The sequence below is a fragment of the Motacilla alba genome, chromosome 1A, assembly GCF_015832195.1.
Source record: "Motacilla alba alba isolate MOTALB_02 chromosome 1A, Motacilla_alba_V1.0_pri, whole genome shotgun sequence".
In the NCBI taxonomy this organism is placed as follows: Eukaryota; Metazoa; Chordata; class Aves; order Passeriformes; family Motacillidae; genus Motacilla; species Motacilla alba.
The window spans coordinates 50,219,012-50,241,403 of NC_052031.1; the positions used below are offsets into that span (position 1 = coordinate 50,219,012).

The 22,392-nt window shown below is 52.5% G+C and overlaps 1 protein-coding gene across 5 annotated transcripts in view; it reads left to right on the forward strand.

Annotated features, from left to right (window-relative positions):
* The window catches only part of CARD10 (caspase recruitment domain family member 10), a 39,595-nt gene that overhangs the window by 16,155 nt on the left and 1,048 nt on the right, over positions 1–22,392 (forward strand). Inside the window, exons 1-20 of one of the 5 annotated variants that reach the window (XM_038153625.1) lie at positions 7,146–7,284; positions 9,424–9,642; positions 9,958–10,095; positions 10,426–10,751; positions 12,613–12,795; positions 13,148–13,303; positions 13,423–13,548; positions 13,696–13,890; positions 13,990–14,127; positions 14,848–14,963; positions 15,207–15,247; positions 15,932–16,052; positions 16,506–16,686; positions 17,513–17,636; positions 17,990–18,230; positions 18,522–18,591; positions 18,930–19,032; positions 19,350–19,508; positions 21,478–21,599; positions 22,238–22,353. In XM_038153625.1, coding sequence (XP_038009553.1) covers positions 9,966–10,095; positions 10,426–10,751; positions 12,613–12,795; positions 13,148–13,303; positions 13,423–13,548; positions 13,696–13,890; positions 13,990–14,127; positions 14,848–14,963; positions 15,207–15,247; positions 15,932–16,052; positions 16,506–16,686; positions 17,513–17,636; positions 17,990–18,230; positions 18,522–18,591; positions 18,930–19,032; positions 19,350–19,508; positions 21,478–21,599; positions 22,238–22,353 — 2,648 coding nt within the window. In that variant the 5' untranslated portion in view covers positions 7,146–7,284; positions 9,424–9,642; positions 9,958–9,965. The other 4 variants (XM_038153623.1, XM_038153620.1, XM_038153621.1 and 1 more) reach the window with 4 other exon arrangements.

Here is a 22,392-nt window from a genome sequence, read left to right on the forward strand (position 1 = left end):
TTAGCTTCCTGGGAAGTGAGGGACAGCTCCTGCTATGTGCCAGGCTTTGATTCCTCCCATGGCTGTCTCTGGCTGATGCTGGTCTCTGTGGGATGGTCTAAAGGGCAAAGACCCACTCAGGCCACGACAAGGAGGTAGCTGGGTATTTTGGCTTTGGGACAGAGGAATGGGGAGTACTGGGAACGCCAGGCATGGAGGAGTGTTTAGGGGAGGGTGCCTGTTCAGCCATGATGGCTCCAGAACAGATTCCGGCCCCCAGAAGGGCTGGAGACCTCCCATGTTATCTAGGGTCACATCCTGCAGGGCATCTGGTGTGGCTATGGTGGTATGTGGAGGAGGAAATGAGGTCCAAGATGCCATGATCTTTTCTTCACCTCCAGCACAATACTGTTCTGGCTTAGGTCACATCTGTACCAAATTTGTCATATCTCAGCTTTGGTTTGTAGTCCTTGGCTCATGCTGAGTGTGGGTGGAGGTGTGCTCTGTGTCACTTCTGGTGGATGCCCTGGAGGACACACCATTAGGCAGCATTAACAGGGGCAGATGGGAGTTACAGCCCCTTTGCAGTCCCACAAGTAAGCCCAGGCCTGGCTCAGTGCAGAAGCTGTAGGATACAAATAGCTGAATGCAGTATAGGTCAGAGAATCACTGAATAATAAAAGTGTTTGAGTTGGGAGGGACCTTAAAGTTCATCCAGTTCCAACCCCCTTGCCGAGGGCAGGGATACCTTCCATTAGACCAGGCTGCCCAGGCTCCCATCCAACCTGGCCTTGAATACTTCCAGGGATGGAGCATCCACTGTTTCTCTGGGCAACCTGTTCACCACCCTCACAGTTAAGAATGTCTTCCTATATCTAATATAAACCTGCTCTCTGTCATTTTAAAGCCATTCCATGAAAGGTCTTGGGAAGGGCCCCACAGCCAGAAGCGAGGAGCCCTGGCAGGTCTGTGGGGCAGGAACAGGCACAGCCCTTGGCTCCCCATCTCCTTCCCTTTGCAAGGGCTCCAGCTTAAGGCCAGGCTGACCCAAAGCATTTTGGCTTTGCCCAACCACCTCCTTCCCCAAGGGGTTGACTGGTGGGGTGGTGACACCCTATGGCTCTGGAGCAGTGTTACAAGCAATGGTAGCACTTGGCTGTTCTCTGCCCTCTCTACAGAGACTTTGTCCTCTTAGCATCTACTCAGCTCTTTTACCTCTTCATGTCCTGGACAGGTTTGCTCTCCAGCCAAGAGGAAAAGCTCCTGATATAGTCCTGACCTGTCGCTTTCCTGATATGGCACATGTCTAGTATGAGTCTCATGGGATGGTATCACCTCTCCTGCCTCTCCTCCATCAGCATCTGGCCAACCTCAGCCTGACACTGACCCAGGGACTCTGGCAGCTGAACACCCTGGGGCACGTTTATGTACCAGCTCAGGAAAGGAGCCGTACTGGACTCGGATCATCTCAGAGAAGAGGAAGGGAAGATGGAAGTGGTGTTTTCTATCTATGCTTCTTCCTTTCCTCCTATTGAATCATTCAGAGTATTTCTTAAACGGGGATGAGCAGAGCTCCCAGCTAAGCAGCGGATGTCTTGGTGGCAATTTGTTCTTCTGAATTCAAACTGCTTACATACATCATCATCTCTAGGATGACATCTGAGCTGGTTCTTCTCACTGTCTCAGTGTCTTTGCCTTCAGCTGCCCTGCGAAGACAAGCCAGGGTTTGCCTCTTGGTCCTTTTTTTGCTCCCATCCTAAACTAACGTTCCTGGGAGATGGTGGAAACACACTTGGTCTGGGCAGCTGGCCTTGTGGAGGGGGTCACTGATGATCCTGGAGTGCAGTGGAGTCTTCTAGGAGAGGATGATGTGTACTGTCTGGGGAAACCTGTCTATCCCACAAGGGCAGAGCTCTGCTGGGGCTGGAGTAGGAGTGTTTTGTTTGCTCTGACTGGGTGGGTGTCCGCATAGGTGACGGAGGGGTTGGGAGGCCAGGATGGAAAGGGCTTCTAGGTGACTGTTTGAGGAGGTCTAGAGGAGGATATAGGGGAGATAGAGAGTAGAACTGGTACACGTGGGAGTGCAGAGGAATGTCTGGCTGTTACAAAGCTCTCTAGATGCATTGATTTCTGTTCTGCAATCTCATCATCCCTCTCTGACTTCTAACCCAGACTGATGACCCTGCCTCATTTATCCCATTTGCCTTTCTCTGGCTGCAGGTCAACTACTTGTTTTATCCAGCCAGCCTGGATCTGGGGCAGACTTCATTCACTATGACAGACCTATATCCCAGAAAGCAGAAGTGGGAAGGACAGATTGCCCATTTCTACCCCTTTCCTGCTACCAAGGCTAGGATTGGTGAGAATTCCTGAGTGACGCTGAAACCAGTAGGACTGAGACATGCCCGGGGTGTCAGGAGCACTTGTGGGGTCCACAGCCAAGTAAGAGTCTCAATTCAGTGGGCTTGCAAAATGCTAACTTGAGACATTGTCATTCCCAAGCTCTTTTTTTCCCAGGATAATGCTGAGTTCCTATTGTGATTAATGCTTTGAATGTTGGTTTACATGCAAATCTGTCCCAACGTTATGTCCTAAAAGGTGGAAAACACTTCTTCATACTTGGATTCGACGTCCCAGTTTCAAAGGGGCGCAGCACCCAGCAGCTGGATGAGGTTCATGTGGTCACATTGACCTCTGGTGGCTGCAGCCTTGGCGTGCAAGGAGGCACTAACGCAAAAGGGCTGGGTTTGGTGAGCTCCTGCTTGCTGCTGTTGAAATGCCGTTGGGTTTGTTCCTTCTCTAGGCTCCATTCCCCACCACCTCTCCTCTTAGACAGTAATTTGTTTTCTTCTCGAAGCAGGTACCCACTCTTTATGAGTACACCCTCAGTCCATGTAGTTCTCCCTGAGAAACAAATTCTGCTTGCCCGTGAACAAATTCACAGCCCAGTAAACAAGAAGGGCGGATCCCTTGTTGGAGAACTGAATTCACTCCCAGTTTCTAGACAGAGTGGGTCATATTTGGGGAAAGCAGACTGCTCCCCTCTAGTCACTGTCACCTGTATTCACAGATGCTTCTTATGCAGCTGAGGGCAGACCTTAATGGTCCCCTTGCAAAGGGTCACCAACCAGACTGGATTCACAATGACCCCTGAGATGGACTCTTGATTGGCTTATATTCTGGAGAGTGAGGGGGAAAAAGCTGAGACTAATCCCACTGGGATAATGGTTTAAGAATAAAGCAACTGCTGAGTTGGAGCCCCTTTGCCAGGAGCAGCTGGGCAGCCTTGGAGTGAGAAAGCTCATCCCAGTGACTCTAATCTGGTCATTCTGCTCTAATTCAGGTCTTCCTTGTGACCTTGCACACCTCTGGTGCCCTAAGGAGAACACAGATTTCTTGCCAATACCTTACCAAAAGGCTCCCACATGCTTTTGCCTCCTGTAGCTCCAGGCGATGGGTGTGTGCGTGTGGTGAGGGGGAGGAATGCTGAAGGAAATATTTGCTGTTTTGCTATCTCCACACAGATACACGCATTTCCTTCCTGCTGCAAAGGCCACTCGGTTTTTGAGGGGGGACCTCATTCCTCCTGCCTTCTGCAGCCAGTACTGTGAAGGGAATAAACCACTGCCAGTGCTGCAGAGGTCTCATATCTGCTATTAAAAGTGTCGGGCAAAAGAGCAGGTAGTCAAAGTCCTGTTAATGTAAACACTGAGTTTGATGAGTGTTGTTAAGAGAAGCTTTTTTTCTGTGTGTATGTTAACTAATCCAACGTGAAGCAGTGTACGAGCCAATTAGACCAGGCTGGAGCCGATTATTCTGTTTCCCAAGTCCTTCTGTGGTTTTGGCATTGTTTTGTTCCACACAGGAACAGAAACTGCAGAGAGTTTTTTCATGACACTAAATCGTGTTGGGACAGCTATGGCAGGGTGGAAGTTTTGATTATTAGGGGAATTATTTTAAACTCACTTCCTCAACCTGACTCGGGAGATCACCCTGGAGACCCTAGCAAACCTCCCCCCTAAAACTTCAATGGAAACTGTAAGTCTCTGCAAATCACCAGGCTGCAAGAAGAATAGCTTATTTTGATTGGGGAAGGAAAAAAAAAATTAAAAAAATAAAGAAGGACCAAGTAAGAAATATATTGCAGAAGATATTCTGACTGGCTCACATTCTGGACGCTGGGTGGATAGGCAGTTTCAGCTTTGCAAATTTACTGTGCTTCCCAAAACACAGGGCAAGACTTTACAGAGCATCCCAGCTCACCATCTGTAACCACAGCTTGAGCTTTGTAGCAATGGCATTTTAGCCACACAATCAGGAATGTATAGAATTCTTGTCCTGCTGCAGACCTTCCTAAAGCTATTTCCAGGCAGGGGCAAACAATGTAGTGCTGAGGCATGTCTAGCCCAGCTCGCCACAGCACAGGCTCACTTGCCTCAGCAGGATCCCTCTGACCTCTTAGTGCCATCGGTCACCCCACACCGTAAAGTTCTGCCGAAAACCCAGCAGCTGCCACACTCTGTGGCCATGTGTGCTAAGCCCATCTTCTGGTGGTGGAAAGGACAGGTGGCTCACCACTAGCTTCTTATAGATTTCCTCTGTGAGCCCGTGTGGCTTGGAAAGTTTTACCAAGTGTGACTATTTTGGTTCGGATTTGATAAAAACCCAAAACAACAAACCAAACCAACAGTACAAGAACAAAAAAAACCCCACCCAAACACCCCAGTGTCATTCCTAGTGTGAACTCAAGTGTGCCAGTACTAAAGCAAGTGCTACTGCTAAAGCTGTTTTGGAAACGTAATATCTGTGAGCATGTACAGTGTGGTGGGACTGTGTATCTCCAGCAAACTGGGGCTGTCTTATACAACTGAAGCTTCCCTCCAAAGCCTGAGCTTTGCATCCCTGTTCCCCCACACCCTAGCCAAAAAAACAAGCATGGAATGTATTGTTGCTCTTCAGGAGCTGTTGGGATCAGTTACCCAGCCCAGAGCCAGGGGTGGTCTTCTTGCTTGTGGAGTACCTGCCAAGTTCAGAGACTCTCCATGAAAGACAATAGGTAATGGAGCTTGTAAAAAATTAAGGAAATTAGTCACTTAGCCAGTCTAAGGACCTGCCCTTATTGCAGTACCAGTCAATTATTGAATTATTTATTTTTCCCTGGACTTCGATGTCTGAGACTCTTCCGTGGGCAGCCTAGGGTGAAGATATTTCTTTAGCTGTTCTTGATGTGGGACCTGCTCTGTCTGGTGTCTGAGTGCTCTGAGTCACAAAGCAGTGCAGCCATTGCCCGTGGGGTCAGGGTGGGTGGAGGAAGAGGATTTCTTTGTCATCAGCCTTGAGTTGGTCTCTTTGTGAATGAGAGAAACCAACTCTTGCTTTGGGACTTTTATCAGGATTGTGAAGATCTTATCTTCTATCACCACATAATACTCAGCTCAGGAAGTCTTTTCACTAGAGAGAGAGAGAGAGAGAGAGAGAGAGAGAGACCTCAGTTGTTTTCAAGAGCATACCTAGCAGGCAAAAATTGACATGGCCTGAGTCAGAATGGGTTTCCAGCAGGAAGCCTTGCTTGTACTTGCTTTTAATCACTCAGCTGGATGCCTCTGGCTGGAGGTAAGGGCTGGAGAGAGGAGCTGCGCCCTGCTGCTGATGGTCCTGGGTCACCATGCGCCCTTTGTGTGGGAGCTGTGCAGTGCTGGGCTTACAGGGGAGGGGAGGGGGCTGTTGGGACCCCTCCCAGGGTGAGTCAACAATAAATTCATGTACTCAAAGTGTCAACCAGTGCCTGTTGGGAAGGATGCCATCCAAGTGCAGTTTGCTGAAAGCCCCACGTGCATGCACGTGCCTGGCATTTGCTCATTATCTGTGTATATTTTGCCACAAAAAGGCTGTGTGCTCTGTGCATCACACAGATGCACTCTCACTTCCCAGGTGGTGGTTGTGCTTCATCTTGAGAGGAGCTATGCAGCGTGGGGAAAGGGTCTCATGAAAGCCTCCCTTCCCTCAAATCACCGTACTGAAACTTGTGCAGGAGCCCTGCCATTTGCCCTGGAGGAGAAACAAATAAAGATGTTCAGTTTGGGTGCAGAAATTCTTTAGAAAAGGCTGGCCCAGTTCATACATCTGCTTCTTCACTTATGTGAATGAGGAGAGAAAGATTTCCATGGAGAGGTGGGGTCTAGAAGCTGCAGTGGTGGGGTGCTAAAGGCACCTCCCTTTTCTCAGTATGTTGGCAGGGGCAGGAGCAGTGCAGGGCTCCTTCATGTTGCGTTCAGAGCCCTGGAGGGATGCACAGCAGTACTCTGCGCTACCCTGGGCTGACTCCAAGGTTGGGGAGAATCAGGGAACTCCTATTTCTTATGAGCTCGATAATGCATTGGGAATTTCTTGTACAGAGCCTGCACTGCATAGCCTGGCTATTGAGGTCTGACACAGCTGAAAATGAAGAAATGAGAGTGAAATAGGGTTGCTAGAGAAAATGAAGAACAACTTAGCCTCGAAGGGGGAGGGTTCATTTTGGTGTCCAGTTCCATCTCTCTCAGATCCCTCTTTGTCCAGTGGTATGCATAGATTTGGGCAACTGACTGCGTGGCAGGTGTGGAGGGTATTCTGTGCAAACTCTTTGGGACACTGTGTGGACACATAGGTCCACTCCAGGGATTGCTGTGGCCACTTGAACCAGAGTAAGGCTTCCCAGCATGCACTCCCGGCCTGTGCCAGGCCCAGGTTGCAAGCCCCTGCATGCCCTGGAGTACATCTCCATCACACTGCCCTGGGGCGTCTCCACACCCAGTTCCACCCACGGACACAACTGAGGACTGGGGCCAAAATCTAGCCTGTGGGATCTCTTCTTGGCCTGGATCAGGCATCTTTCCAACACTCTCAACTTCTTCCCCTTGCTTGGATCCCCCCTCCAATCCAGAAGCAGTCCTACAGCTTGGGTGGCCTGGCTACAATTTCTGCAGCCCTGGAAACAAAAGAAGCCTCTCCTTATGAATCTCTTCTTCGTGGAAGAGTGCGAGGGGGGGCTGTGCCTTGCCGAGGAGACCCCATCCTGCCCGGGCAGGGTCCTGGACAAGGGGGGCACCCCCTTCCCCTGCCGGTCTGTCGGGTGCGTTTCGGAAGAGAAGTGGCTGGCGAGCCACATCCTTCCGGGGAGCAGCTCTGTCCCGGGGCTGGGGACCGAGGTGGGTTAGGACAGGACACACGCAGAGAAAAACCCTTCCCCGGCTCGCCCAGGTGAGGAGCCGCCGGAGGCTCTCAGAAACCGGGAGTGTCCGAGGGGGATCCGCCCCCGCCTCGCCGGTGAGTGCTCCTGCGACCCCCGGAGGTGGGCAGAGCTAAGCTCTCCGTAGCCCGAGGGGGTGCCGGCTTCTTTCCAGCCGGCTGGACGAGGGAGGGAAGGAGAGAGAGGGAGGGAGGCAGGGAAAGAGGGTGGGAAAGTGCGGGGGGTGGGGAGGGCGCTTCAGACACACCTGCCGGGGCGGCGAGGCGGCGGAGCGGAGCGGGGAGCAGCCGCCCGGAGCGGCGATGGCAGGTAAGGGGCGAGCCCCGTCCGGCGGCGGGGTCCCGGAGGCGGCGGAGCCCCGCCGGGCCCCTGAGCCGCGGGGGCGGCGGCTGCTCCTCGGCATCGCCCTGGGACGTGAGTTTCGCACCGGCTCGGGAGTGGTGGTGGTGGTGGGGGATGTCTGCGCTTCTTATCCTCTTCGCCAGCCACCTCCTCGGGAATGGCCTCCGGCTCGGCATTTCTGGAAGAGCGCCTTCAGCCCGGCGAAAGGGAAGCGCTCCCTCCGGCCGCCGCGGGAGGGGGGTTCCCCGGGCGGGAGCGGGGCTGCCGGCTCTGGAACCTTCTGCTCACCCCTCCCCTCTCGTTCTCTCCCTCGCTCCCTCTCCATTTCCACGTCTGCCGAGCCCGCCTGCCGAGAAGCTGGTCGCGGCTTGTACAGCCGGCTTGAATTTCTTGGAGAAAGAGTTTGACTTAAAGGGACAAATCTGCTGTGGAGTTCGAAGCAGCTCAACTTCTGTGACCTGATGCTGCATCCCCCTGCAGCACACTTGATTCTATGTGACAAGAGTCTCAAATGAGAGTTCAGTTTCTGCAGGAAATACTGTTTTTATTCAACATAGAACAATCCATATCTGTATTTGTATTTAGGCTCCTAAACTCTTTGGTGCAGAAAGCGAGACACTTGGGAATCTTTTGCGGTGTCAACAATTCTCTGTTCCTGCTATCTTCCATCCATCACACCCCAAGCCTCTTGTGTTTGTATCTGGAGTATTCACTTCTGCACAGCTCTCTTAGCCATCCTCCTTGTTGTGCTGGCTGTCAGTCTGAAAAAGCATGCTATAATTTGCACCACAAGTAAAAAAACCAAAAAACCCAAAACCGAAACCAACAAACAGAACTCCACCCTCAAATTTCCAAAGAAAAGGAAAAAGACTAGGACATTTCCTTTCTCCGTGGAATGTGAACCTCTGCCCTGCCCCTGGGGATGTTTGTGTGCCTTGGCTACCGAGCTGGACTTAGTGCCAGCACCACAGCAGCAGGTAACCGTGCACACATTGGAGGAGAAATGGCTTCTAAGTCTCAGGAGATCTTTGTGGTGCTTTACCTTGACAGCTAAAAGGATTTGTGCTGGCCTGCGAAGCAGACTGTATTTCTTGAGTGAAAACAGATAACACTGTTTGAGTTGATCCATAGCTGGAGAGACAGCACATTGCACATACCTGCTCCATCACAGCCTGTAGGACTCAACGGAGCAGGTTCACCATGGCTCTGACAGGTTTTGGCCCATTCACTTGAGGGGTTCTCTCTTGCTTTATTTGCTTGGCAGAGTGCTTGCCTTGTTGCTACATATTTTCAGGGCTCCGTACAAATGTGTGGAAGATACACCAAAGATACGCTCATATGATTCCCTGCTGATTCCAGTGCCGGTAGCCAAGCGTCTTTGTGGGATGGTGCCCGTGAGAACTTGTTTGGTCACCAGTGCTTGGTGTGCAGTGCCAGGGGTTCATTTGCTGGATACTTTCCAGCCCCAAGGATGAGAAAGCACGTCCCAGGCTGCAAAAATTCTTGGTCCTGAAAGTTTCCCATTCTCAGGGATGGGACAAAAGGGAGGGTGTGTGATGGCTGGGGGGATTTAAGAATGTTTGAGAGAGAAGGATTATATTTTCTCTAGACTTCCTACTATATAGGCTCCTGAATCTCTTATGCACCACTTGCCTTCGACATATCTAAGGCTCTAGGTGGACACTCAAGATGCTGCTGAACCCATTTGTATGTAAAATATTTTCTAATGTATCTGAGTCCCATTTGCAAGATGGGACAAATGGATCATTTGCGGGATCATACCTCAACTCATGTTGTCCCATGCCTACTTATGTCTTCTACCTGTCCTTCTCCATCATTCCTCATCATTTTCTCCTTTCCTTTTATCCTTCCAGCCGTGGAGAATGCGCCTCTCCAAGCCAGCAGCCTCTCAGAGCAGGAGGAGGAGGAAGACACCATCTGGGAGAAGATCGAGAGTGCCCGACACCAGCTGACCCGCTCCCTGAACCCAGCCAAGCTCACCCCCTACCTGCGCCAGTGCCGTGTCATAGACGAGCAGGATGAGGAGGAGGTGCTGAACTCCTGCCGATTCCCTTGCAAGAGCAACCAGACAGGTGGGAGAAGACACCAGATACAAACTTGCACTTGGATGGGCCTGGTTTGGGGGGGATAACGTGGTTTTGACAGAGTGGATGCTGCACACACTGCGCCTTGTTGCTCTCTGAGGGGCTCTGTACCCAGGGCCTCCCCCCGCACGCACACAGAAGAGGGCAGTGCTCTCACCTCATTCTCTCTCCTCTAGCCATTCCCATTTTTGTGGATGGAAGTAGAACTGATGGAGATGCTGTTTTCACATCATGAAGTGGGGCTACACAGTGTTTTCTCTGTTTTGCAGGGAATTCATCCTAGCTCTTTATCTGTTCTTCCAGGTTACCTGATGGACATCCTTCGGCGCCGTGGAAAGCGAGGCTATGAAGCCTTCCTGGAATCCTTGGAGTTTTACTACCCAGAGCACTACACACGGCTCACGGGGAGGGAACCAGCCCAGCGCTGCTCTATGATCCTGGGTAGGAGCAGGTGCTCTGTTCTCCCTTCAGCTGCTGCTTGCATGGGAAGGGCCAGAAAATTTTGTGCAAGTTCATGTGTCTGCTTAGAAACCGGGTTTGTGCTGGCGGTGTGTGAGGAATCCTGACAGTTCTGTACACTGGAACTGGCAGGGACGGGGCCACATATACAGGTGTGACAGACTGTGGTGCCATAAGCCTGGGACAACAAGGGCTGCAAACCCTCAGGAGAACATGTCACCTCTTGGTGGAAAACAGCATTGGGCAAATCTGTTTCTTGGGGTTACCCCTGTTTCAGCAGCCAGAAACAGGTTCTCCTTTGTCTCTCCTCAGATGAGGAAGGCCCTGAGGGACTAACTCAGTTCCTGATGATGGAGGTGAAGAAGGTGAGGGCTCAACGGAAAGAGCACCTGCTGAAGGAACACCAGCTCCAGGTGAAAAACCAGGCATTGGAGCAAGAGCAGGTCCGGCTGGAGCAGCAGCTGAAGGAGCTCCTGAAGGTGCAGGAGCGCTGCCAGCGGCTGAGAGAGGAGTGGGACTCCAACAGCGTGGAGCTGCTGAGGCTGAAGGACGAGAACTACATGATGGCCATGCGCTACGCACAGCTCTGCGAGGAGAAGAATGTGGCCGTGCTGCGGAGCAGGGACCTGCAGCTGCTGGTAGGATCCTGGGGAGCACAGGGGTGGGCAGCGGGATGTGGTGGGGGTCTGATGTACAAGAAGGATGCACACGGATGTCCGTATGTGGTGGCTTGTGAGCGTGAAGGAGCTGATGGCACACAGGATGCGTGATGGGGATCCTGCCCTGCTCTTGATGGAAATGTGCCCTGCAAAGAGGCTGAGGCATGGGCGCAGTGCAGGAACTCACCACTGCCTGGGGGCAGCTGGAGATACATCACCAGCTCCTGCCAATTGGTGTAGTTGGAATTATATCTCTAGAGGAGCCAGAAGCAGGGCTGATGCCTTCTCTGACATCCCTGGATGCTCAGCCTGGCTGCTGGCACCACAAGATGCCCTGTGTGCTCCTGCCTGTGCTGCCTGCACTGCTCTCTGGGCAGCACAGGCAGGCAGCAGACAGCTCCACTCTGTCAAGCTGTGTGTTTGTATTTACTTTTTTCCCTTCAAGGGTTTGGATTTTCTTCTCTCCAGGGAGGCCAGTGGCTGTGCAGCCACTCACGCTGGGTGTGTGTGTGTGCTGCCTGGAGCTGCCCAGCCTGCCTTGCTGAGCTTAGGAGCCTTTTGGCCCAGACTCCATTCCCCCTGCCACTCCCCACCACCTCCTCATGTCTCTCATGACGTTTGTAAGACTCATGCCCTGCATAGCTGCAGGAATTCGTGACACTGCACTCAGCTGCCAGGCTCTTACCACCTGCAAACATGCACCCATTTCCTGCCTGGGCAAGGACAGCCCTACCTTGAACCTATTAATAACCCATATTTTTAAGTGCTCTGCTGCTTCCTGGCATTCCCCCTACCAGTCTAGGCCTGGAGCTCTCACAGAGCCTTGTGATTGCCTTTCATATCTCATTCTGTTCTGCCAGTGGCAGGATCCTCCCCTACCTTTTTTTCGGTATTCCTGCCAATACCAGCTCCCCTGGGCCTCTTTGGAGCAGGGAGGTGAATCACTTGAAGGTGACTGTGGGCTGAAGAAATCCTCCTGGAAACAGCGTCTCAGCTTGCCTTCCCCTCCTGACTCTCAGGTCCAGAAGTGTCTGGTCCCCAAAAGTCATTGTAGGTCTTTTGGGCAGATTCACAGAAGTAATTCAGTTCCTGAATCCCTCCTTGGCAATTTTGGCAGTGCTTCTTGGTGGCTTTGATAGGCTTCTCCTGTCTCATTTCCTCTCAAAGCCTTACTTACATGTGAAATTGGTTCTCTGATCAGTCTGATCAGTCATTACAGGTCTGGGAGGACCTTTCTTATTCTTAAAAGTCACTGACCTCTGCTGTCTCCTGTGACATGTTGGTGGAGGAATGTGGGACCAGGCCAGGGAATGATGACGCCCCTGTAGTACTGCAGTACTGCCCCTGTAGTACTCGGCAGCCTCCAGCAGCTTGACCCTCAAACACCTCCCAGGCCAGAGGTGGTCTCTCACACTGAGTAGCCTCCCGTGGATTTTGCTGCTGTGAATTTGTTTCTCAGCTGCTCTAGGAATCTTTGAGATGCTCACAGCTGCTGGCCCTGGCAGTGCACCAGAGGTCCCACGTCCGCCCATGGTCAAGGCCAGCTGCACTGTGGATGCCCCGGGGTAGCAAGAAAGTTGTTGCACCAAGAGATGATCCTGAATGTGCTTATGCAAGTGTGTCTTCCTCCTTTCCCTGAGGGAGAAGCTTTTGAGTGCAGCTGTGCTGCTAACCTCGGCCCAGCGGTAGGATACTCCTTCCCATGGTTGCCTGTGGTTGCCTCCTGTGACGAACTCGCCTCCAGACCTGTTTTCTTCTCAGCACCGTCTCTGCTTTGCTCTCCTAGTAAGGCAGTGGTGCAGGGCCTTGTGTGTCAGACTGTTTCTTCCCTGGGTTGCAGGTGGACCAGCTGAAATGCAAAGTCTCCAGCCTGGAGGAGGAGTGCAGCCTGCTGCGGAAACAGGCGTCGGCGCTGCCCCAGCGAGAGGCGGAGGAGCGGGGCCACCCTGACACCGTGTCTGAGCTGTGGGCTGAGAACCAGCGGCTCACAGCATCGCTGCAGGAGCTGCAGGCCATGTTGCAGGTACCTGCTAGGGCAGGGCAGGCTCCAGCTCACCTCCTTTCCTGGGCCATCTCCAGTGCTGTTTACTCAGCCACTGGAAAGATAGGGAAATTGTTGGTTTGGGCTGGCCTGTCCCATCCTCTGAGCATATTGCTTGGCTGTGATGGCTGCCATTGCGTCCAGGTAAGTGATGGGTGCTTTTTTCCAGCTCTGTAATTCTTGGTTGGGCTCACAAGCGTGACTTTGTGCCTTGGAGTGCACAGCAGATTGATGCCGCATGACGATGGCAGTTGTGCCAATCTGCCGGTCACTGCCCTGTTCTGTTGCTCCCTTGGTGCTTGTGGTGCAGTGACAGTGCCCTCTTGCCTCTTAGAAACCCGGTGAGGGCCCAGTGCCAGGCTCTGAGCAGATCCTCTTGGACATCCTGGAGCACGACTGGAAGGAAGCCCAAGACGACCGGCAGGATCTCTGTCAGAAACTCAACTCCCTGCAGAATGAGCTGCAGTGGGCCGAGGAGCTGAGGGATAAGGTAGAGCATTCATCACTGCCTCTGTTCCTGCACACCAAGCAGAGCCTGCAAGAGAGGGGAGGGATGCTGTAAAGCAGTTGCTTTCAGGAAAGCTAATGCTTGTTGCTTGCTGTTACCAGTACCTCCAGGAGGTGGAAGATCTGCAGCTGAAATACCGAACGCTGCAGAAGGACTGTGATCTCTACAAGCATCGTATGAACACAGTGCTGCTGCAGCTGGAGGAGATCGAAAAAGAGCGGGACCAGGTAAATTGCTTTTGACTGCCCAGCAAGAACAGGGCTCTGGTTACCTCTCCTTCCCAAGTGGATCTTGTGCAGCCGTGCCAGGGTGGGAGGTGTGGATCAGCGGTGCAGTTCTGTGTCTTTTCTCGCTCTCAGTCTGGCTCCTTGCAGGCCATCCAGAGCCGTGATGGGGTGCAGCTGCAGTACTCCCAGAGCCTGATTGAGAAGGACCAGTACCGCAAACGAGTGCGGGCCCTGGAGGAGGAGCGGGATGAGCTCCTAAGCAAGCTGAGCCAGGCGGAAGGGCTGAAGAGCACACTGGAGGCACAGCTGCAGCGGTGCCAAGGCAGCCGCAGCCTCAGCAAGGTGAGGGTGGCTAGAAGGAAGGGGAAAGAGGGAAGGCAAAGGGGTCAGGACTGATTTCTGGAGGATGCAAATGGGATGATGGAGTCTCTTCTCTCCCAGATGTGCAGCTCTTCCTACTCCCTCTGCTCCCACCTCAGCAGCACCTGGAGCCTCATAGACAACCCTGCAAATGGACTCATTGATACCCTGGGGACTTCCGTTACCCCATTCCCAGGGGATTCAGCCATTCAGAGCATGGTGAGTGCTTGACCATGTGAGGCTGGCCCTCAGCTGAGGTCAGGGGAGACACTGCTCAGGAGGGACACACAGGCATTGGGGTGGCTTCATTGTGAGGCTGTGACTTGGTGTGGGGTGGTGTGCAAGGTGTGAGCAGATCTCAGATGCAAAGCTCTCAGTCTCTAACAAACTGGCCAATGCTGCCCTAAAGCGAGTGAAACCCCTTCATTCCGTATGACACCCTAGGATCCAACAGCCTCAGCATGTGAGATGCTACCCTCCCTAAAATGCTGTTTAATCTACGCATGCTGGAGGAGAAATCCAGACTCTTGAACCCTATAGCAGCATTGTGTTGTTTTTAAGGGAGTCAGGTTCGTTCTTTCCTTTAACTCCTTGAACTGTCATCCCAGAGCACCCTGAAATGGGCAGTCCCACAGGTGACTCACACGTCTGGGTGTGCGGTGGTGACCCAGAAATATAAGGACAAGGTTTGGATAGTCTTTTCATCTGTTATTGCTCCCACAGCTTGTGCTTTGCAAAAACATGGGGATGCAGTGTCATAGATCTCTAGCTGAGCTATCTGCTTGGGAAAACAAGGTGCCCCTGGGAGTTTGGAGGGATGTGGATTATCCTAAAGAGGGTTGTGGTAGTCAAGGAGCTGTTTGCTCCCTTGGCCTGAAGGGAGGGGAGAAGTGGTGCTGGGTGTTGGTGTTAGCAAGCATGTCTCTCACTCTGCCCAAGGATGAGACTCCTGACAGCGAGAAGGATATCAACCGCCTCTCCACCTTCCCCTTCCCTCCCTGCATCGGCTCCATCCTCCGTCGGCAGCGGGAAGAAAGGTGCATGCCCCACAAAAGGTGATTGCTGAGGGCTGCTTATGTCCTCTGTGGGGGTTATGGGGTCCAGGAAGAGCTGCCTGGCAGGGTTGGGAGAGAACCTGGAGTGGGAACTGAGTGGAAAGGCTGTCTGGAAGCTGTGTGGTGGCTCCAGGGGTGCTTGGGGGTGGTGGGGAAGTCTGTGGAGCTGAGATTGAGAATGGAATGCAAACAGGCTTTGGGAAAGCTGCTACCTTACAGATCCATTTTGTGTCTCCTTTTTAGCTTGTCCTGTGGCTCCTTTAGCAGCATTGAAGATGGAACAGGTATAAGGCTTTCCTCAATGGGCTTAGCTAAAAAGAAGTGAGGGCTGTGGGTAGAGGGGTTGGACAAGTGACCCTCCCTCACACCTCTGGTTTGTGCAGCTTATTGCAAGGGTTCTGAACCTGTAGCATGGTACTGTGGGCCCTCATATCCCCCCATGCCTTGTCAGGAACAGCAGCTGGAAAAGCTGGCTTTTCCTCTGCAGAGCAGGTAGCTGTTTGCATCAGCTCTGTTTGGCTCATGGAGAGCTGTTGAGGGGAATAGGTAATGGAAGAAGGAAATACTTTTGCCCTGGGGTGTTACTGGATACTCCCTTCATCTGCTACTACCTGTGTGATGGGTTGTAAATCATCTGGAGTGAAGAGGAGCATCCTGCATCCTGGTGCTGGCAGGTCCTGTGGTGGGTGCTGGTGGCTGATCTCTGGGCACATCCAGGTGGCCCTGGCTGCTGCTGCCTTCTGACCAAAATGCTGATGAAGGGAACGAAGATTTGCTTGTTCTCAGGAAACATGGGAAACCCTTTTATTGAGGGTGACCATTCAAAGCCTCCCTGCAACCTCAGTTTCCCAGTCAGATGCTAGAAAATGGTCAGAAGAGGATGGCAGACCCTTGCCACCCCCAGGACACAAGCTCCCTGCAGCATTAGTACAGGTAAAGTGCTCCCTCTCCTTTTTGCTCTTTCCTAGGCAGCAGTTTTCCTGGCACCTTGTTGGGGACCTTCTCCTCTTCTTCCAGCAGCACCTACACCAGGGTGAAGTCGGAGATCTGCTTGTCCACACTTTCCAGCCGCAAGGAGGTCACCAGGAGGTGACTGCTGCTCTCTGAGCTGGGCACTCTGTGGTGGTGCTTGAGGGGGCATTTTGTGGTGCCTGGGACCATGCTTGGGAGACCCTTCGTTTCTGCCCCTCCCTTGCAGTTGCAGGCCCTTTCTCACTAGTGGGAGAGGAGAGAAATGAAGATCCTAGAATCCTGGCTTCCTAGCAGGACTTCAATTTTTAGCACCGTCCTATTGGTTATGGCAGGGGTGGAGATGTTGCTGTGGGCTGGACATGCAAGTGCCTAGGTAGGGAAGAACTGTGGGAGCCCAGCTTGGCTTTGGTGGTGGGCCTGGTGGGATAGAATGGGCTATGGGGCTTTGTCAGCTGTGTGCCCTGGTGAGTCACGAGCTCCGTGCTGCAGTAAACACCCTGTAGCTGGATGCAAGGCATGGGGGACTGGCTCTTAGTAAAGGCAATAAACCTTGACATTTCTCCTTGCCAGGTCACTGGTGGTGCAGCTCACTAGTGTGGGTCATTCCAGCCACTCCTCACCCCAGGAGAAGAGGCTCGGAGCAGACATCTCCATCCTTGGAGGGAACAGGACAGGAATATATGTCCAGTGGGTCAAGCCGGGCTCACAGGTTGAAAAAGCAGGACTCAGGGAAGGGTGCCGGCTCCTTGAGGTGAGGCTGGGAATGGGCTCCTTTTATGGGTTTGCAAAGTACCTGCGATGATGCAAGGAGTGCAGAGTAATCCCCAGTGCAAGATGACCTCTCCCCAGCTTGAAATCCACCTCCATTTCTCTTATTTTCCAGGGTTGCTCCCTGTCTAGAGCTTTACACAGCAGAAACACCCACCCAGGTCTCAGAGTACTTGAGCGTACCTGTGCATGTAAAAATGCCAAGACCTTCTGAAACCCTTCCTTGAGCTGTGGGAAGGAAGAAACAAAAATGAGTCACGCAATTAAGATGCCAGTACAGCTTCGTGTCCTTCACCTTTGTGTCTGTCACCTTGCGACTTTTCAGAGCAGTTTGCATCCTGCATCCTGCACAGGTCCATTGCAGACTGATCAATTCTGGAGCAAGATTTCTCAGGCCTTTGTGACCCTCCTGAGTTATAGAAAATAATTGCTCTGAAGAAAGCTCCTGGAAGGAGGAAAGGGCATTTGTTTTGCCAAGAATGACACCACTTGAAATACAGCTGCACTACTTGAATTAATATCCCACCTGTAACTGAAAACAAGCCAGTGCCCCTGCTCCCACACACGTTCATGCACACACATTTCCTTTCACAACAGCCCACCATCTAGACTGGGTGATGGCTGGCAGCAGGTATTTCAGAGGCAGAGGAGGGAGCCAGAGGCAGACTGAGGATGCCTTGTCCTCAGATACAGTTTTTCCCAGACCTGCCTCATTCTGTAAAACTTTCTGTGTAACCCTGATGGGTGAGGGAGCCTGGGGGCTGCATGCTCTTCCAGCCCTTAGTCTAATGGCATCGGGTCCTTGCTAGCTGAGGGTGCCGTCGCTGAAGGAAGAGGTGCTTTCCCTGGAGAACTGCACACGGGAGGTTGCCTACCTGAGCCTGCTGCACTGGGATGAGCCGTCTAGTCTCATCTTTCAGCTTGACCTAGAAGGTAAGGTGCTGGCAGCTAAGTCGCCTTTGAACCTGAGCTCTCTGCCTCCCTTTCTAGACCTTCCACCCAAATCTGGAGATTAATCTCAGTTATTCTCTCTCCTCTCCTGTTTGGCCCTAGGCCACCATGTCAGACACAGGGGTTGGCCATAGCTCCAGTAGCTTTCCTCTCTCTGGTGGGTCTTGTGCATCCTCTGAATTATGGGACAGAGGTACAGACCTTCTGTCTGTTTGCCTCCTCTGCAGCCCAGCCCCAATCCAGAGCATCACAGCTGTGCTGGGGACTTGGGTTTCTTACTGGTGACTGTTGTCTACTGTGTCCCCACCTGTGGTGACCTGTGTTTTATGCTCCAGGATACCAGCCTCTGCGGGCAGCCCTGGAGGAAGGGAAGAAATTTTCTGGAGACTCGTTCTACGTCCGCACCAACGTGTCCCTGCTGGAGCTGTCAGACCCTTACGCGCTGTGCGTGAAGTGTCGGGAGATCCTGCACGTCACGGACACCATGCACAGGGGCCGCCTGGAGTGGTACTGCTCTCGCGTCGATCCCTTGACCGTGCGGGACCTGGACAAGGGCACGGTGCCCAACTACAGCAGGTAACCAGCGAGAGGAGGGAGGCAGAGGGTACCTGCCCCATTTGTCTGTGCTGGCCATCCCCTAGCAGTCCTGGGGCTACAGACTGGCCTCTCGGTGGTATAGGATGACTAAGTCCTGTTCAGGGACCAGTGTGGTAGTGTTTGGGAGCCCTTAAGGGACTGGGAGGTTGAGTGAGGGCTTTGATATGCCTATGCTTCAGCAGGTCTGTGAGACTGGTGAAGAGGATCCCTGCAGGCTATGGTCCCTGGGGCTTCTGGAGTTGCTTGAGTGCAAGCTTTCTGTCTTTTCAGGGCTCATCAGCTTTTGAAGATCCAGGAGAAGCGCCAGGTGTCTGGGCAGCAGAGAGGCCACAGAAATACTGTAAGCCAAAGAAGCGGGTGATGAGAGCCGTGGTGTGTGCCCATGGCCATCTCACCACCTCAGAGATAATCTGCCCCGCTCTGTTGGTAAATCAGCTTGTACAGAGGTGGCAGATGGGTTAGCAAGCAAAGCTTTTAGGCCAGGCAGTGTTACTGCTCTGTGGCTGCTTTTCTACCACTTCCCCACTTCCCAAACTGAACCTAATGGATGGCAGTCCTAATTCCTTGCTTTTTGTAAGAGTGCTCCATCCTTTTTGCCAGAGGATGTTCTGCAGCCAGTTCTTTATGTGTGTGAAAAGGGCAGTGCTCTTAGCCTAATTGCCCTCACTTTCTCCTCAGCTAAAGAAAAGGGCCTTGGGCCAGCTGCGCTTGGTGAAATCCAAACCACAGAGGAGCCCAGAACAGCCTCCCCAGCAGCAGCTGTGGCTGGACCCCTGCTCAGGTGAGCTGTTAGTCCTGTGACTGCCCTGTCACCCTTGGAGACCCACTTGTCCCCTGGTCATCCAACTTTTTGTGGAGAACAAACTGCTGCATAACTCAAGGGAATCCCAGAAAACAGGCAGGGGGTCTATCTAGGGTGTCTGCCCATGAGTGAGTGTTGTAACCAGGGTAGGTCTTTCCTGGGACATAAGATGGTTTGGTAGGTGCCTCTATGATTCAGGATGAGGAGGTGGTACAGAATGATGGGATGGTCTGTAGGCTGTCCAGGTCTCCCGTGTTCTCACCTTTGGCTTTCTCTTCTTCAATGCTGTTTTCCAGACCCAGACACGAACCTGAAGCCTTACAGCCTGGTGCGCCCGGTGGTGGTCAAGACACCCCGTCCTGTGGTGCTGTTGCCAAGCTGCCTTGCGCCACGGCTCATCAGGAACCTGCTGGACCTGCCCACCTCTCGCCTGGACTTCCACGTGTGCCCAGCAGGTAGGCAGCAATACATGATTGCTCAGTCCATTTCAGTGAAGAGCTGCTCTTTTCTTGGAAGGTTGAGTTATGGTCTCATGAGAGTCTCAGAAAGCCCATGAGATCTCTCTTCAGAGGGTACATGTGGGAATCTCTCGGTCTTCCCACGTAATACCTGTTGGCATGTCACTTTTTTGGGCTGAGTGTTTGCAAGATACTCCCTGCGGGTTTTAACTGTGTCCTATCCCTTTGGGCCACAGGGAAGCCAGCCCTCCCTTCTGGTCACCTGAGGCATGGGGATCTTTTCTCTTCCCTTGAGTGGGTGGTGGTGTAGCATTGCCTTGGTGCTCTAAGTGGCTCTTCCCAGAGATGAAAACCCTGGCTGATGTGAGATCTGCAGGTTGACTTCATGCCAGTTCTTCCTGCCCAAAAATGGGAGGATCCAACCTTAGTCCTTCTGGCAGGAGATGTGATGCTGACACATGGCTGAAGAGGCTGCTGGGGAAAGGGCATTTCTCCCATAGGGAATGTTCAGAGAGGACAACTCCCTCTTTCCTCCTTCCTTCTCACTTCTCCAGTGCTCTCTTTTCCTGGTGTTTAGAATTCTCCCTTGGCCAGCTGCAGGACTGAAAAATGAATTGGTTTATTTGTTTGTGGGGTAATGATGGTGGTAGTGAAAAATCTGTGGTGTGCTGAAGCATGGCTCTGAAAATTTTGGCTGCTGTGCTTCTCAGCTGAGTGACTTGGCCATATATCCTGTCCTGCTGAGCCCTCTGCAGGGTTCCCTTCACACTGCACAGGGGAGCTGCTTCCAGGCTTTTACTGTGATTGGGAATATCACTGAGGGCAAAAACTCCATTGTCCCCTGCTAGTTTTGCTGGCTGCAAGGGAAGGAAAATAATCCATGAGCCCCAAGCCATTTCTGTTTTGTTTGCTGCCTGTATTTTCTTTCAATCTTCCAGGAGAGTCTGCTGCCTGCAAAGGAAACATGGCTTTGCAGGATCCAGGTCTGCCTGGGAAGTACAGTGTCACCAGGCAGAGGATGCCCAGCCAGCCTGGAACCTGGGATAACTGGAACATGCTCTGGACCCAGTTCCAAACATGCCTTCTGCTAAAAATATTACTTTATTTCCATCTTAGGGACAAGCAGCTCCTGAAAGCCTTTCTGTGATGCCTCCTCATGTTTCTGTGGCAGTATGGGCAGCTGCCTAGAGCAGCATGGTGGGCAGGTAAAGCCTGGCTCCTGCCTCAGCCACACTGGGATGCAGGGCCTGTGGCCTGTGGCTCCCAAGCCAGGTCTGGGTGTGTGTGTTGTGTCAGCCTCCTTTGGGAGTTACCAGGGGCACCTGGCTCTCCTTGCTTTGACCATTGCTTTGACCATGCTGCATCCAGCTCTGCCCCCAGTTCTCTGTCCCAGCATCCCCTCTCTGCTGCTTTCCTGGTGCTGGCTGCTGCGTGCTGTCCTGCCTCTGAGCAGGCTGCCACCAGCAGAAGGAGGTTCAGCTCATCCCCATTTTCCTCCCACTCTCCCAGCATAGACCCACTCCTCTTGCTTCCCCAGCTGTGGTGCTCACTTACAGGTGCTGTCTGTAAGCCTGAGTAGCACTCAAACCCTGCAGAAAACCTCTCTGGCAGGATAAAGTGGTTATTTTTCTGCCATGCTCTGTTAGGGAGGGGTTGGGACAGTGTAGCAGTGGGTGGATAATGTCTGTGAGCCAGCTTAGGCTGCTGTGGTACAACACAAGGTGCTGCTCTTGCCATGCAAGGTGCCTTCAGCTGTGATACCTTGTTTGTTGCCTCCCAGAAAGCTGCAGGAGATCCATGCCCAAAGTGTGATGCTGTATAATTAGACTTGCTCTCCAGAATCTGTAAAGACTGAACTTGATAAGCACCAGTGCAGCAGCCAATGTGTGGGATCTGAGGTAGAAAGTCTGTGCAAGAGGGAGAAGGGGCTGACATCTCTCTCTTCCTATTTCCTCTTGGCTTGCAGAGAAGCTGTCAGGAGGGGATCCCAGCGCAACCCACGCTCAGGAGCATCCTGTGTCTAGAGCTGCCCCCCAGGACCAGCGGGAGAGCGGACGAATCCACATGATCCGGGAGGCAATGGAGAAGGTGCTGAGCCTTTTGGTGTGGGGAGAAAGGGCCAGAATGGGGCAGCTCATTCAGACTGGAGGAGAGGAGGGGGCAGCTGAGTGGGGGAAGAGGGACGGTGGTGTGATGATAGAAAAGGAGCTGCTTGCTTGGGCGTTGTGTAATTTGGAGAGTGTTTCAGGTAAAGGTGCTGTGGAGCTGTGGAGCAGTAGATATGGACATTTCCCTGAGTCTCTGATGAGCTCAGATAAAATAAATGGGAAATGGAGATTTGTGGGGGAGGCAGTGGGACATGCCATACTCAGAATGACCTCCCTGCTCTCTCATTCCTCATGTTCACCAAGGTGGCAACAACTGATCAGGGCAGAAATGTGAGGCTGTGGGTGACAGAGATGACAAAGAGGATGTGAAGATGAGCCGTGGCTGAGAGAGGGGTCCAGTGAGCTCTTGGGTTGGATTGGCAGTGATGGAGTGGGTGACCCTGCTCTTTAATTCTCCCCTTTTCTATTGGCACTGTCCATAAATCTCACTTTTAATGGAATTACTATTGGAAAAGCAATGATATTGCACAGTATGGGGTTTGATTTAATGTAACTGTCAGGGGCTGGGGTTATTTTTTCTCCATTTAAATCAGTAAATCTATTCAATTTCCTTTCCAGAATAAACACTGCCTGCTAGAGCTGGGAGTTGAGGGTGTGAGGGATCTAATTAAAAGTGAAATATACCCCATCGTTATCCATGTCGAGGTCACTGAGAAGAACGTTAGAGGACTCAGGTGAGGAAAGAGCGTGGCATGGATGGAGGGTATCACGGG